Source organism: Theropithecus gelada, chromosome 19 (genome assembly GCF_003255815.1).
Source record: "Theropithecus gelada isolate Dixy chromosome 19, Tgel_1.0, whole genome shotgun sequence".
Lineage (NCBI taxonomy): Eukaryota > Metazoa > Chordata > Mammalia > Primates > Cercopithecidae > Theropithecus > Theropithecus gelada.
The window spans coordinates 14,178,129-14,194,405 of NC_037687.1; the positions used below are offsets into that span (position 1 = coordinate 14,178,129).

A 16,277-nucleotide genomic window follows, 5' to 3' on the forward strand; every position below is an offset into this window, starting at 1 on the left:
TTGTATCAAAGCAGCAATACCTTGTTTTAAGCCTGAGTAACTACTTACCTTATAATTAAACCAGTTATTTTAAAAAAGTTACAAAGTAAAAGCAGCTTCAGTGGCCTGCAAATAAAGCCAAGGCAGGAAATGTCTTCTCTAGGCCTTGAGCTCTGGTTTGGCCAGCCTTCAGGACACCCAGCCCATTCTAGCAGGAAAGGAGTGATAGGGAATTAAGAGGCCAAACCCTGGGTTGGCCCCTTGGCCCCAGAGCCAAGGTTCACTAAAAAGGCCAGGGGCCCTGAAGAAAGGCAGGGGAATTAGGAGCCAGACCCTGCCTCCCCGCACCTCTACTTTAACTGCAACCTTCACCAAAAAACGATCCCCAAGGCCACTGTGCTTGAGTCTCTGGTTTCTTGGACCCAGAGTCTCGGTGGAAGTTCTCCAACCCACTTATGGCCCAGGAAGGGAGACTTACCTTTCCCTTGCAGGGTACTTGCCTCCCGCCCATCCCACCCTCCCACCTTGACTGCATTTGGAGGGATGCCCAGGTCCCCAAATCCACCCCCAAAACCAGCAGAACCCTCAAACAGAGTCGCAGGACCGCTCCCCTGAGGTTTAGCATCAGTCTTTAATGCTGTCACGCTGCATTGACAAGTCACACACTTTGGTCTCATGTTGGCAGTGGCAACTTACAATGAGTCTAAAGGTCTGAGCACCAGACTGGCCTCCAGCGAACAGACATTTGTTCCAACTCCCCTTCCCTCCCCAAGATTTCTTCAGAATTTCATTATGGCCCTATACAGAGAGCAGTGGCTGCCGGGGACAGGTTTTATTTGAGTGTACACCAACTATACATGGAATTATAAAATAACATATTTACAGACGTTCCACAGTGCTCCTGTAATCAGAAGCAAAGACCCTTTTATCAAAAGGGATTATATCTAGGGCTGTGCAAAATTCAAAAGGATCAGATCCCTTTGAAAGAGTCCATAGTCCATGAAACAAAAAATTACCTGGGCCACTGGTAAGCCCCAGGTGTGCCAAGATTGCCTTACGGAAATGGAGAATGTGACCCACAAAGTGAGGACATTCAGCTTCACTAGAGCCAGAGGTCAGGAGGGCCCTTGCTGGGGCCAGGCTCCCGGACACTCAAGGCAGAGGTGGCTGCACTTGCTGGAGTCACTCGCTGGAGGCTGGCTCCCTTGGTCCTGCTGGAACAAGAGGTATTGCTTGTGGGCACCAGCCAGGCAGTTCTGCAGGAATAGTTTAGGTTCCCAATTTGAGATGGCCAAAGAGAGGACAGAATTCTCCAGGGGAAGAGCAAGACATGGGAGACAAATACAGAATAAACCACGAACTGATCACACAACAGAAAACAGAGGAGTGTACAGGGTCTGGGAACCAAGACAGCAGGTCGACATTATCTACCAGTCAAAAGCAAAGGGACACGGAGGGATCAAGTCCAGCTGCTGGTCTGCCTCTCACCCCTGGACAGGGACTGGAGGAGGAGGATGTGGGCCCATCCCGGGAGGGCTGCCGGACCCAGTGGGGCAGACTGGAATGCCTTTTCCTGCTGTTCCCACCACCTGATGCCCTATCGCTCGAAAAACCACTTTAGTCTAGTGTACGACTTTGAAAGATTGTAATATATGCTCTGGAAAACATTCAGCAGTATGAAAGTCCTCCCTGGGCCCTCCCATGGTCCACAATTGGTAGAAAGGTCCAGAAATCCTTGAGCTCTGGAAAGGTCCCTGGTCAGTCGGAGCTCTGGCAGCTATATTGGAAGGACCTGCTCAAGTACGGTTCTTGATGTCTGGGGAATCCTTTCGGGGAAGATCACTTCAAATTCAATAATGAGGTCCCCACGTTTCTCGGGCGTTTTGGGGAGGGGGAGGCCTTCTCCAGGAACTTTTCGGCGCATGCCAGGCCTGATGACATCTTTGAATACGACGGGTATGGTCCTGCCGTCCAGAGTGGGGACGTTCACTGTGCAGCCACACAGAGCCTTGAAAAGCAAAGGGATAAGCGTTAGAGGGAAGCTGGCTCAAGAGGCTCAGCTCTTGCCCAGAGACCATCTGGCATACAGTAAGACTCATCAGGTCTCTGCAGCCAACACCTGGCCCCCAAATCGACATGTCTCCACCATGAAAGCTCCAGAACAGCACCCTGATCAGTCCTGTTCACTGTGGTGCCCCAAGCCTGGCAAGCGCCACACCCCCAATGCGTGTTCAGCAAAACCTAAATAAACTGCTTCAAAGAGCGGCCATCGCGCTCTGCAGACACCGCCCCACCTGGCACCTTACCTCCCGGAGGCTGATCCTGGCAGGATAAATCACATCAGAGCCATCTCTCTTAAAGATATTGTGTGGCTTGTCCTTTAAAACAAAGACGATATCAGCTGGAATGTTGTTGGAGGTCTGGTCTCCTTCCTTGGGGAAGGTGATTTTGGTCCCTTCTTTCCACCCCTTCTTCACTTCGATGGTCAAGATTTTGTCTTCGTTTCGAATGCTCTTTCCGTCGGGGTTTAGCCGCTTGTGGGAGATTTTCATCTTCTTGGTACAACCGCTGTAGATCTCTTCAAGGGAGACTCGAAGGTCGTGGGTGACTGGGGGATCTTGCTTCTTTCGGGTGGGCTCTTGGGAAGGGCGGGAGCGGCCAAAGTTCACGTTGGTGAAGCCACCCATGCCCATAGGGAAGCCAGAGAACGGGTCATCAATGTCCATGCCTTCCTCCCCGTTCCGCTGCCCAAAAAAGGTGTCAAAGGGATTTCTGCCACCGAAGAACTCAGCAAACATGGCATGAGGGTCTCCATGGAACGTGTAGCTGAAAGAGGTACCATTGGCACCACTGCCGCTACCGCCACTGGGGCCACTGCCCTTTAGGCCTGAAAAGCAGAATTAGAAGCAGTCAGATGGCTGAACAGCAGACTCCCTCTCGAGCTTCCCTTACGGGGGAAAAAAGCTTGGAAGTCATGGGGGAGGAACTTTTTTTAGCCTGCCAGGGGAGAGCAAGGAAGAACCCCAAGCTTCTACCCCTCACTGCAGCAGCAGAGCTGCCCCCCCACCACCAAGTACTTCCGCGTAGCGTGACAGTGGAAAAGGACTCATGCGGTTAGGTGTCCACCTACAGGTGCCACCTGGGCCCTGCCACTCCTGGACTGACCCATCCTCCTGGCAATGTCACCAAGGGATGGCTAAACACACACGGTCCAGGGTCGGCTTTCGGTATTTACTTTCAACATTTTAGGACTACTGATGTGTATGAAGAGTAAAAATACGGAAAAAAAAAGATGGAGAGTTTTTAAACCCTCACACTAGCATTCACTGCCACCATCCTTGCATAATAAGTCAGTCCCAGATCAAGCCCAGAAACCAGCCCGAGTCATCAAGGCGCACAGGGACAAAAAGCCCCACTCTCCGTCCCCCCAAACCCCCAGGCGGCCCAGCTCTCCGCACCTAGGCAGCCGCTGCCTCCTGCGTGCCCGGCCGGGACCAGGTCATCACTTCCCGGAAATCATCCCAGCCCAGCCCCAAGGCCAGCGAGCGGGGTCGGCGCCCGCATTTACAGCCCCGCGCCCCGCAGCTGAGCCGGAGGCGCCGCCCTGCGGACCCCGGCGGCTGAGCCCAGGTGAGCCCGGGTCCGCAGCAGGCTCCGCCGTGCCGTCCCCGTCGTCACCCCCGGCTCCCCCACCCCCCTGCGCCGCACCCCGGGGCTGCTCGGGGCCGCGGGAAGAGGCGGCCGGGGAGGGGCAGCCCCAGACATGCTAGAAGCTTCTGGGCGAGTGGCTGGGCCAAGGCTCCTCCTCCCACCGCACGGCCGCCAATCCAAGGGCGGAGGCCCGAGCGGCCGGAGGGCGGGGCAGCTCGGCCCCCGGGCCCGGGGCGTCCTTCCCGGGGGGCCGCCGAGAGGGGCCGGTATGCCTCGGTTTCCCTGTCAAACGGCGGGACCGCGCCCCTGGCCGCGCGCACACACCTTCCTCTCCGTAGCGGTCGAAGATCTCGCGCTTGCGCGGGTCGCTGAGCACGTCGTAGGCCTCGGCGATCTCCTTGAACTTCTCCTCGGCGCCGGGCTCCTTGTTCTTGTCCGGGTGGTAGCGCAGCGCCTGGCGGCGGTAGGCCCGCTTGATCTCCTCATCCGACGCGCCGCGGGCCAGGCCCAGCGTCTGGTAGTAGTCTTTGCCCATGGCCCCCCGCTGCGGCCCGCCGACCTGCTGTCGCCGTCCCCCGGCTCCGCCGCCGCCCGGTCCCGGACTCTATATACCCGTCCGGCGGAAGCTTCCAGAGCCCGCCAGCCCCCTCCAGAACCTTCCGACCCGCCCCCCCGCCCGCGGCGCCGGCCAATCGCCGCCACCCTTTCCGTGACACGCGGCATCCGGGGCGGGGCTTTGCCGTCAACGGCCGCCGGCGCGGGGCCACGCCCCCTCCCGCTCCGCCCTCGACAACGCCTCCCCGCGGCGCGCGCACAGGTCGAAGGAGGCCCCGCCCACCTTCCGGGACGAGCCAATCGCGAGCTTCTTTCACACTCTGCACCGCCCCAGCGACCCTGCGTCCCGCCCTCCGCCTGGGTCAGTGGGTCAGGAGCCGTCGCGAAGGTGATGTTCCGGGAAGGGGTGGGGCCTGGGACTACCCTGTCTTTTCCCCAGGAGGTGATAAACCTTCCAGCCCTTGTCTCGCGGGACCTGCGGTGGGCCTCCGCCGGGTGACGCCGGACGAACAGCCTAACCCGTGTCTGCTTAACCCAGGGATCTCTTTCTTTCTACAATATGGCAATAAGAGAACCTGACACGGAGCCTCACGACTGTAATTTCCATCACTTCCTGAGGCCAAGACAGGAGAATCTCTCGGGCCTAGGAGTTGGAGACCAGCCTAGGCAACATAAGCAGACTCCGTTTCTTTTTAAAATGAACAAACAGGCCAGGCGCGGTGGCTCACGCCTGTAATCCCAGCATTTTGGGAGGCCGAAGTGGGCGGATCACTTGAGGTCAGGAGTTCGAGACCAGCCTAGCCAACATGGTGAAATCCCGTCTCTGCTAAAAATACAAAAATTACCCGGGCTTGGTGGCACGCACCTGTAATCCCAGCTACTCAGGAGGCTGAGGCCTGAGAATAGCTTGAATCGGGGAGGCGGAGGTTGCAGTGAGCCGAGATCGAGATCGGGGCACTGCACTCCAGCCTGGGCGACAGAGCGAGACTCCGTCTCAAAATAAAATACATAAGTAAATAAGTAAAATAAAACAAAATGAACAAACAATCCACCAGCGCTATTCTCCCAACTGTGGGGAGAAGGATGTTGGGACAGAAGACTGCCTCTGTTCTCCCTTCCTAAAGGGAGGTGAGGATCTGGGCGAAAGCTCACCTCCCGAGGTCCTCCCAGTCCCGCCTTCTTCACTTTACTGCCCTCTCAAGAGCACTTGCTGCTAAATTAGAAATTTATTTTGTTTCTTGGCTTTCAATGAGTCCTCCCTCCCAGTCTGAGATCGCCACCTGAGCAGGGGCCAGGTCCTGTCTGCATTGGGTCTCCAGTGCCTGGAATGCAGTGAGAACCTCATAAATATTCCCCATTCTTACACACGTGCTTCTTTTTCTCCCCCAACTACCTTTATGATTTGGGGGGGACATAGGTGTGTCACACACCTTTCAAGGCCTCTGTTTCCTCAGTTGTAGGCAACATGATCGCGTTTGGCTCTGAAAGTCTGGCGTGCCTCGGTCAAGGACAGGGCTGATGGGAAAAGGAGGCTCAGAAAGGGGTTCCACCTAGGAAGGGCCCTGGGAAGTGAGGGAGGTTCCTGGAAGAACTGCCTGGGAGGTCAGAGCCATGTAACACTGACTCTGGAACCAGATAGCCGGGCTTATTCCCGGCTCCAGCATTTCCCGGCTGGGTAACCTTGGGTTAGTTACTTAGCCATTGCTGGCCTCAGCTTCCTCATCGGCACAATGAGGAACGAGGATAGCAGTTGTGCCCACATCATGAGGGCTTTGAAGTTTACATGAGTCAACATTTGCAAAGTGCTCAGAACAGGCATGGCACCAAGGAAGCATTGTCAAAGGGGTGACTAACCATTTTCTTAGTGGTGGGCCCTTCAGCCATCACCCCATTCCTGGCAGTATCACAGCTAGAAGTTTCCAGTGACAGCTGCCCCTGGACAGACAGGGACTCCTGAGCAAGAAGACCATCCTCCTGCCTCCCGAGGCGGGAGGATCACTCGAGCCCAGGAATTTGAGGCTGCAGTCAGCCTCAAATTGTGCCACTTGCACTCCAGCCTGGGTGACAGTGAGACCCTGAGCCTCCCCATGAAAAAGTTAAATAAATACCTAGCAGGAGCATCATGGCGGATAGTTACATAAATAACTATCAAGAGCATCCAGCAGGCGGATCTGGTTCTCTCTGCCCACTCACTGACCTCCGAGGTAACTGCATCAGCAAGAACTCTGGACTCCAACTGGGCAACCCGGGAGGATGGGGCTGAAATTCCCTAGACATCGAGAACCATACTTGAGCAGGGGTCCTGAAGCAATTATGAGGAGAGATAACTTGATATTTTGTAAAAAGTTACTAGGCTGGGCCCAGTGGCTCATGCCTGTCATCCCAGAATTCTGGAAGGCTGAGGCGGGAGGATCGCTTGAGGCCAGGAGTTCCAGCCTGGGCAACATAGTGAAACCCCATCTATACAAAAAAATTAAAAATAAAAAAAAATAGCTGGGTGCAATGATGTGAGCCTGTAGTCCCAGCTACTCAGTGGGCCAAGGCAGAAGGATCGCTTGAGTCCAGGAATTTGAGGCTGTAGTCAGCTATGATTGTGCCACTTGCACTCCAGCCTGGGTGACAGTGAGACCCTGAGCCTCCCCATAAAAAACTTAAATAACTGTCAGGAGCATTATGGGGAAAAACCCAGAGCTTGTGACTTTATACTGACAAGCTATTATTTTATAATGTAAATTTAATTTAGAATTACAAATGCAGCAGCCTCCAAAGGCCTTAACATGGCTCCGGGTGGACCTTTCTGGTTGTTCTAAAGTTTCTCACCATAGGCCAGGTGCGGTGGCTCACGCCTGTAATCCTAGCCCTTTGGGAGGCCGAGGCGGGTGGATTACCTGAGGTCAGGAGTTCGAGACCAGCCTGTCCAACATGGTGAAACCCTGTCTCTACTAAAAATACAAAAATTAGCCAGGCGTGGTGGCAGACGCCTGTAATCCCAGCTACTCTGGAAGCTGAGGCAGGAGAATCGCTTCAACCCAGGAGGCAGAGGTTGCAGTGAGCCAAGATTGCACCACTGCACTCCGGACTGGGTGACAGAGTGAGAGTCTCAAAAAATAAAAATAGAAATAAAGTTTTTTGCCACACTGGAGGGCAACATTTTGCCAAAAACACTGCGCAAAGGATGTTTTTGTGCTTGGGGTCAATGTTAGGGCTGGGAACTCTCCCCTCCTTGACTAAGCCTGGGTCATGTTCAAGAAGTTTTGTTTGTTTGTTTGAGACGGAGTTTCACTCTTGTTGCCCAGGCTGGAGTGCAGTGGCACAAATTTGGCTCACTGCAACCTCCGCCTCCTGGTTCAAGTGATTCTCCTGCCTCAGCCTCCCAAGTAGCTGGGATTACAGGTGCTTGTGACCACGCCTGGGTAATTTTTGTATTTTTAGTGGAGATGGGGTTTCACCATGTTGGCCGGGCTAGTCTTGAACTCCTGACCTCAGGTGATCAACCCACCTTGATCTCCCAAGGTGCTGGGATTATAGGCGTGAGCCACCATGCCTGGCCAGTTTGGGAAGTTTTAATTTTTTTTTAAGTCAGTTCTAGGAGCCAGGAAATTAAACAAAAAACAAACAAACCCAGTAACTCTCTCCTAATAGACATGGTACTGTGACCTGAACCCTCACTGAGAACTTCAAATTACTGAAAAAATGGCCTCTGCGTAAACTTCAGCAGATATTGGGCTCTTGGAGAAGCTGTGATAGTTGTTTGTTGTGTCAGCGTGGCTAAGCTCTAGAACCTAGTTATTCAACTAAACACTAATCTAGGTGAACATGTCTACAGTTGCTTGCCTTTAAAAGCAGGACATGACCCTCAAGGATGTAAGGATGTAAGTAGGCCTCATCCAATCAGTCTAGAGGCTTTAAAAGCCAACACTAAGGCTGGGTGTGGTGGCTCACACCTGTAATCCTAGCACTTTGCAAGGCTGAGGCAGGCAGATCACGAGGTCTGGAGTTCGAGACCAGCATGGCCAAGATGGTGAAACCCCGTCTCTACTAAAAATACAAAAATTAGCTGAGCGTGGTGGCAGGCGCCTGTAATCCCAGCTTCTCGGGAGGCCGAGGCAGGAGAATTATTTGAACCCAGGAGGCAGAGTTTGCAGTGAGCCAAGATCTGGCCACTGCACTCCAGCCTGGGTGACAGAGCAAGACTCTGTCTCGAAGAAGAAAAAAAAAAAGCCAACACTGAAAGGCCTTCCAACACTGAAAGGCCTTAAAAGCAAACACTGAGGTTTCTCAGCAGAAAAAGCATCAGCTCCTGCCTAAGTTTACGGCCTGCTATCCCACCCAGCAGATTTTGGCGTTGTCTAGCCACCCCCACAAGCATGCAGGCCAATTCCTTGAAATAAATCTCTGCACACACACACACACACACACACACACACACACTCTCTCTCTCTCTCTCTCTCTCTCTCTCTCTCTCTCCCCCTCTCCCTCTCCCTCCCTCCCCCCTACTGGCTCTGGCTCTGTTTCTTTGGTAAAATCCTGACTGATATAGGAACTACGCAAGTGAATCTGAGGACAGTTGCTTTAGTTCAAATCCTGGACCAACTGTTTACTTATTCCCTACCTGTGTGATCTTCTACAACCTGCTTGATCTTTGGGAGCATTAGGTCTGTCCTCCATAAATTGGAGATAAGAGTAGATTAGGCTGGGCACGGTGACTCACGCCTGTAATCACAGCACTTTGGGAGGCTGAGGCAGGTGGATCGCTTGAGGTCAGAAGTTTGAGACCAGCCTGTGCAACATGGTGAAACCCTGTCTCTACTAAAAACACAAAAATTAGCTGGTGGTGAAAGTGGTGGCATGTGCCCGTAGTCCCATCTACTCAGGAGACTGAGGCATGAGAATGGCTTGAACCTGGGAGGTGGAGGTTGCAGTGAGCCAAGAGCGCACCACTGTACTCCAGCCTGGGCAACATAGTGAGACTCTGTCTCAAAAAAAAAAAAAAAAAAGAGTAGATTTTACCCTGCTGATGTTGCTATGTGGATGAAACTGAGAGGAGCCAGGAAATGAACATGATAATAACATCTTTTTTATTTTTATTTTTGAGATGGAGTCTCACTCACTCTGTCACCCAGGCTGGAATGCAGTGGTGCGATCTCGGCTCACTGCAACTTACACCTCCCGTGCTCAAGCGATTCTCTGCCTCAGCCTCCCGAGTAGCTGGGATTACAGGCGGCTGCCACCACACCTGGCTAATTTTTGTATTTTTAGTAGAGATGGAGTTTCACCATGTTGGCCAGGCTGGTCTTGAACTCCTGACCTCATGATCTACCAGCCTTGGCCTCCCAAAGTGCTGGGATTACAGGCGTGAGCCACTGCACCCGGCCACTTCTTTTTTTTTTTTTTTTTGAGATGGAGTCTCACTCTGTTGCCCAGGCTGGAGTGCACTGGTGTGATGTCAGTTCACTGCAACCTCCACCTTCCAGTTTCAAGCAATTCTCCTGCCTCAACCTCCCTGAGTAGCTGGGATTACATGCGTGCACCACCACTTTTTGTATTTTTAGTAGAGACAGGGGTTTCACTATGTTGGCCAGGCTGGTCTCAAACTCCTGATCTCATGGTCTACCCACCTTGGCCTCCCAAAGTACTGGGATTACAGGAGTGAGCCCTACACCCGGCCTTGCTTTTTTTTTTTTTTTTAGATGGGGTCTCACACTGTCACCCATGCTGGAGCACAGTGGCACAATCTTGGCTCACTGCAGCCTCCACCTCCCGGGTTCAAATGATCCTCCCTCCCCAGTCTCCCTGAGTAGCTGGGATCACAGGTGCCTGCCATCATGCCTGGCTAATTTTTTGTATTATAGTTTTGGTAGAGATGGGGTTTTGCCTTGTTGCTCAGGTTGGTCTCAAACACCTGAGTTCAAGTGATCTCCTGGCCTTGGCCTCCCCAAGTGTTGGGATTACAGGCATAAGCCACAGTGCCTGGCCTATGATAACATCTAACACTGACATGGCCAAACCTGTTCCAAGGACTCAATGAATATTAACTCCTATAATTGTCACAACAGCCCTATGAGGTTGGGCTATCATTACACCCATTTGACAGGTGGGGAGATGGAGATTGTGAGAGGTCATGTGACTTCCCTAGGGTCAGTCAGTGAGTAAAATGCTGAAGTGTTTAGCATGCTGAGTGCTTACAGTAGACACTCAGCTTGTGTATAATGTGACTCAGATGATCGTAAAGCCTTATTTATTTATTTATTTTGAGATGGAGTCTCGCTTTGTCACCCAGACTGGAGTGCAGTGGGGCAATCTCAGCTCACTGCAAGCTCCCCCTCCCAGGTTCACGCCATTCTCCCACCTCAGCCTCCCGAGTAGCTGGGACTACAGGCGCCCGCCACCATGCCAGTTTAATTTTTTTGTATTTTTAGTAGAGATGGGGTTTCACGGTGTTATCTAGGATGGTCTCAATCTCCTGACCTCATGATCCACCCGCCTCAGCCTCCCAAAGTGCTGGGATTACAGGTGTGAGCCACTGCTTGGGGCCCATAAAGCCTTAATTTTAAGAAAATTGCATTACTCCTGTCTTCAGCTCTTCACCTGTTGAAAAAAAGACCTTCAGGCCAGGTGCGGTAGCTCACACCTGTAATCCCAGCACTTTTGGAGGCCAAGGCAGGAGGATCACTTGAGCCCAGGAGTTCCAGATCAGCCTGGCCCACATAGCGAGATCCCATATCTAAAAAGAATAAAAAAGAAATCAGCTGGGCATGGTGGCACATGCCAGCTACTTGGGAGGCTGAGGTGGGAGGATCACTTCAGCTCAGGAATGCCAAGCTGCAGTGAGCTACGGGTGTGCCACTGCACACTAGCCTGAGAGACAGTGAGACCCTGTCTCAAAAATAAATAAAAATCCAAATAAATTTTGAAAAGATCTTCAAGGCCGGGTGCGGTGGCTCATGCCTGTAATCTCGCACTTTGGGAGGCCGAGGCAGGTGAATCACTTGAAGTCAGGAGTTCGAGACCAGCCTGGCCAATAGGGTGAAACCCCATCTCTACTAAAAATGCATAAATTAGTCAGGCGTGATGGCGTGTGCCTGTAATCCCAGCTATTTGGGAGGCTGAGTCAGGAGAATCACTTGAACCTGGGAGGTGGAGTTTGCAGTGAGCTGAGACGGTGCCACTGCACTCTAGCCTGGGCGACAGAGTAAGACTCCTTCTCAAAAAAAAAAAAAAAAAAAAAAGGCCTTCAAAAGCACTATAGCCATATGAGCCAGCAATCCCACTCCTAGTGGGATACCCATGTGAAAGGAAAGCCTTTGTTCACATATAAAAATTCATGGCTGTGTGCAGTGGCTCATGCCTGTAATCCCAGCACTTTGGGAGGCTGAGGCGGGAGGATCACAAGGTCAAGAGATCGAGACCATGCTGACCAACATGGGGAAACCCAGTCTGTACTAAAAATACAAATATTAGCTGGGTGTAGGGGTGCGTGCCTGTAATCCCAGCTACTCGGGAGGTTGAGGCAGGAGAATCACTTGAACCCAGGAGGCGGAGGTTGCAGTGAGCTGAGATTGCCCCACTGCACTCTAGCCTGGGTGACAGAGCAAGACTCTGTCTCAAAAAAAATGAGCGAATGTTTGCTGAGCCTTTATTAGTTATTACTAACAGCAGTTAAACCCTAACTGTCCTTCAATGGATGAATGGATAATCAAACGTGATCCATCCACACAATGGAATACTATTCAGCCATAAAAAAGAATGAGCTACAGATACAAAAAAGCAACATTACAGATGAACCTCATATCCATTATGTGGGTGAAAGAAGCCAGGCTCAAAAGGCTGCATGATTCCATTTCACTCAACCTTCTGGAAAAGGCAAAAGTATCAGGACAAAAAGCCGATGAATGCTTGCCAGGGGCTGGGACCTGAAACAAATGGAGTAGTTTGGAGAATTTTTTGGGTTGATGTAAATGTTCTATATCTTGATTGTAGTGGTGGTTGCATGACTGTATGTGTTCAGAGCTGTACACTAAAACGGGTGAATTTTACTGCATGTCAATTACACTTCAGTGAAAAAAAAACGAAGAAGGAGAAAAACCAAACAACCCAGGCAAGACAAGATAAGGCTTGGGAAACTTCTTTCTGGGATTCCTGACACAGCAGAAACTTGCTAACCAGCCCTGGCTTGTCTAGTCCCAGCTTCACATCCCCTCACACACTGGCGAGCCAGCTCATTCACACACACGCCAAACCAGCCAAGCCAGGTTCTGGAAAAAGTGAAGATCCGACCTGACTTGCCCATGGGAAATTCAAAAGGAGCTTGTGAGACACGACATTACCAAACACATCACGTCTCTGGCATTCAAATGATCTGGGGTTCCCCCAAACCTGAGGTCCAAAAAAGCTCATCCTTGGAAGCTGCCACAGCTTTGGCCATCTCTTGCAGTTTCTCCCTTGGAAATTACTTTAATAAAGGAGCTAGTTACAATCAGCTCAGCAAGCACCCACGAGATCTACCGGTCACCTTTGTGAATCAGCCACTGCTGGGACTGTGAAGACACCAGCAGGATCTAGCTTTCCCTATAGACAGGCACCGTCAGTGGGTCACAGTACAGTGTCCTCAGTGGCTTGAACAAAGTGGCCAGTCTTCATTCCAAGGGTGGATTTCATTTCTGCTGACAGCCTGGTTACTGGAAGCCAGATGGGCAAACAAGGGGTTCCTCAAGCCTGCAATACCCCTCAAAAACAAAGAGGAATTCTACTTTGGAGGCTGGATCCTGCCTTTCTGCCAGCTTCTTATGGGTGAGGAGGGGGTGGAAATTCTTTGTATTTCGGTTGACACACAGCATAGTAGGTGCACGAGGATGATTTGGCACCTATTGAGTAAGTGTGGGGCTCAGAAAAGCAGTCTCAAAAGGGAATTTCCAAAATGTTCTCAGTTTATGGGAATATGTATAGAATCTCTTCAAAATGACACCTACTCGTACACTGTCATGCCCTATCTGGCTGCAACCCAGAGACAGACGAGTCACCTCTTCCGATCACATTAAATAAGTTGAAAATTTGCGTCACTGGTGAAGGAGCAACACGTGGCTGGGTCTTAGGGGTTCAACCCTATCCCCACGGCCCCTCACAATCAAGTACCTCAGGTAACTCAATCCGATAGGATTTTAACTTGTGGTCTCAGGCCGAGTGGGATGGCTCATGCCTGTAATCCCAGCGCTTTGGGAGGCTGAGTAGGGAGGGTCACTTGAGGCCAGGGCAGCCTGGGCAACATAATGAGATCCCATCTCTACCAAAAAATTAACTTGTGTCCTGAAAGCAAATACTCTCCCCCAGCACCCCAGAAGGGTAGGGAGTGGGGCCTGTCGTGACACCGAGGGCCTCAAAACTCAAAACTGCCACCAGAAAAAGATCTTTGCTTTTTTTTTTTTTTTTTTTTGAGAGAGAGTTTCACTCTTGTCACCCAGGCTGGAGTGCAGTGGCGTGATCTCTGCTCACTGCAACCTCCATCTCCTGGGTTCAAGCGATTCTCCTGCCTCAGCCTCTTGAGTAGCTGGAATTACAGGTGCCTGCCACTACACCCAGCTAATTTTTGTGTTTTTAGTAGAGACAGGGTTTCGCCATGTTGGCCAAACTGGTCTCAAACTCTTGACCTCAGGTGATCTGCCTGCCTCGGCCTCCCAAAGTGCTGGGATTACAGGCGTGAGCCACTGCGTCTGGCCAGATCCTTGCTTTTGAAAGCACACATACAAAACACCTTCATGTTTTCATCTGTTTTTCCCAGATAGTGCCAGTGAAAAAGATAATGAGTTTCCTGAAGACCACATAGCTTTGGCTTCCTGTACTCGCAGTCAGGGATCCCCAAAGGCTACAGCTTCAGAAGTTTCCAGAGCCGAATCTGGATGACTGAGTTCCAAGCACTGACTCACCCTTGGCTCCGCCTGCTCCCCTGTGAATCAGCGATCTACCTTTAAGGACTTCTCATCGTGTCTCTCATGACAGGCCTGTGAATTCCAGATGGTTCAACAGCTCATGAAAGCTCAGGGGCAGGATCTGGAAACAACAGTAAGGAGAGGAGGTAAAGAAGTGTGCCAGGTACTGCTTGTTCCTTTGCCTGTCAGTCTTTTTTTTTTTTTTTTTGAGATGGAGTCTCGCTCTGTTGCCCAGGCTGGAGTGCAATGATATGATCTTGGCTCACTGCAACATCCACCTCCCTGGTTCAAGCGATTCTCCTGCCTCAGCCTCCCTAGTAGCTGGGATTTCAGGCGCCCGCCATTACGCCTGGCTAATTTTTGTATTTTTAGTAGAGAGGAGTTTCATCACGTTGTCCAGGCTGGTCTTGAACTCCTGACCTCAAGTGATCCGCCTGTCTCAGCCTCCCAAAGTGCTGGGATTACAGGCATGAGCCACCGTGCCTGGCCAGGAATTTATGTGTTTTTCATTTACAAGCACATCGCAATTTGGACCAGTGCCATTTCTCCTTCCTTCCTTCCTTCCTTCCTTCCTTCCTTCCTTCCTTCCTCCCTCCCTCCCTCCCTCCCTCCCTCCCTCCCTCACTTCCTTTTTCTCTCTTTCTTTTTGAGACAGAGTCTTGCTCTTTTGCCCAGGCTGGAGTGTAGTGACGAGATCTTGGCCTACTGCAACCTCTGCCTCCCAAGTTCAAGAGATTCTTCTGCCTCAGGCTCCCGATCAGCTGAGACTACAGGTGTGCACCACCATGGCTAATGTTTTCTTTTTTTTTGAGACGGAGTCTCACTTTGTTGCCCAGGCTGGAGTGCAGTGGCCGGATCTCAGCTCACTGCAAACTCTGCCTCCTGGGTTCATGCCATTCTCCTTCCTCAGCCTCCCAAGTAGCTGGGACTACAGGCGCCTGCCACCACACCCGGCTAATTTTTTGTATTTATAGTAGAGACGGGGTTTCACCGTGTTAGCCAGGATGGTCTCGATCCCCTGACCTTGTGGTCCGCCCTCCTCGGCCTCCCAAAGTGCTGGGATTACAGGCTTGAGCCACCGCGCCCGGCCAATTTTTGTATTTTCAGTAGAGACGGGGTTTCACCATATTGGTCATGCTGGTCTCCAACTCCTCACCTGGTGATATGCCCCCCTTGGCCTCCCAAGGTGCTGGGATTACAGGCGTGAGCCACCGTGCCTGGCCTAGACCAGCCCCATTTCAAGGGCTCAGTGGCCCCATGGAGCCACTAGACAGCATTCTGGACCAAGTCAAGCAGAGACAAATGTAGTTCCCCTGTCCATAGGACGGAGCAAAGTGAGGAGGGAGCCGGCCGCGGTGGCTCACCCCTGTAATCCCAGCACTTTGGGAGGCTGAGGCGGAAGGATCACCTGAGGTCAGGAGTTCAAGACCAGGATGGCCAACATGGCGAAACCCCTCTCTACTAAAAAAATACAAAAATTAGCCGGGCGTGGTGGCGGGCGCCTGTAATCTCAGCTACTAGGGAGGCTGAGGCATGACAATCGCTTGAACCTAGGAGGCAGAGGTTGCGGTCAGCCGTCATTGTGCCACTGCCCTCCAGCTTGGGGGACAGAATGAAAGTGTTTCAAAAACAAAACAAAACAAAAAAACAAAGTGGGGCGGGGGCTTTCATTAAAAACGGCAGTGAAGCCACCCCCAGAATGGGGCTGGGGCTCAAGGTTGCAGGTTGGGGGTTCCCAAATGGGGAGCTTTTCGCCACCCCATTTCCCCCTTCCTTCCCTTCCACTCGAGTCTCCTCCTGTAGTGGCATCGCCATCCAGACTCCGCAGCCCGCGACCCCAGTCCCTAGCCCTCTCCTGTTGTTCCCGCTGTACCCCGGGAGCCTCCCACCTCAGAATTTACCCCGTCGGCGCCGCCTGTCAAGTGGATGCTGCCTTGCCTGTCACTCAACTTCTTGCCCCGCCCCCCCGTCTGGCCTAACGGTCGCTTACCTTGGTTTCCACAGCGACGCCATCAGGGGGCGTGGCAAAGGGACGCGCGGCGCAGAGGCCTCCTTTGGATTGGCGGATGGTCAAGCCCCTTCTCTTTAGCCCCTCCTACAGGCGCTACGCCCCCTTCAGTGGCTCTCGCAAGCTGATTGGTCAATCCCCTGGTGCTAGCCCTAGTCTTG

The 16,277-nt window shown here is 52.2% G+C and overlaps 1 protein-coding gene across 3 annotated transcripts; it reads right to left on the bottom strand.

The window, feature by feature from the left end:
- Positions 1-591: 591 nt before the first annotated feature.
- Positions 592-16,110, bottom strand: DNAJB1 (DnaJ heat shock protein family (Hsp40) member B1). Of its 3 annotated transcripts, XM_025369062.1 has the most exons (4): positions 15,998-16,110; positions 14,145-14,229; positions 2,286-2,866; positions 593-1,987 (listed from the first exon to the last, which is right to left on the bottom strand). In XM_025369062.1, the coding sequence occupies exons 3-4, from the start codon at positions 2,775-2,777 to the stop codon at positions 1,757-1,759; spliced, it is 723 nt and encodes a 240-aa protein (XP_025224847.1). In that variant the 5' UTR covers positions 2,778-2,866; positions 14,145-14,229; positions 15,998-16,110; the 3' UTR covers positions 593-1,756. The 3 variants fall into 3 exon arrangements, with proteins under 3 accessions (XP_025224848.1, XP_025224846.1, XP_025224847.1); XM_025369063.1 differs by lacking the exons at positions 14,145-14,229; positions 15,998-16,110 and adding an exon at positions 3,955-4,377 and having other exon boundaries at positions 592-1,980; positions 2,759-2,866; XM_025369061.1 differs by lacking the exons at positions 14,145-14,229; positions 15,998-16,110 and adding an exon at positions 3,955-4,377 and having other exon boundaries at positions 592-1,987.
- Positions 16,111-16,277: the final 167 nt, after the last annotated feature.

What these genes read in the sequence shown, in the direction of transcription:
- DNAJB1 (XM_025369061.1), bottom strand. Translation starts at nt 4,165, where the DNA reads ATGGGCAAAGACTACTACCAGACGCTGGGCCTGGCCCGCGGCGCGTCG. An exon ending in CGACCGCTACGGAGAGGAAG is followed by an intron (nt 2,867 to 3,954) that starts GTGTGTGCGCGC and finishes TCTGCTTTTCAG; the next exon opens with GCCTAAAGGGCAGTGGCCCC. An exon ending in CCAGGATCAGCCTCCGGGAG is followed by an intron (nt 1,988 to 2,285) that starts GTAAGGTGCCAG and finishes TTGCTTTTCAAG; the next exon opens with GCTCTGTGTGGCTGCACAGT.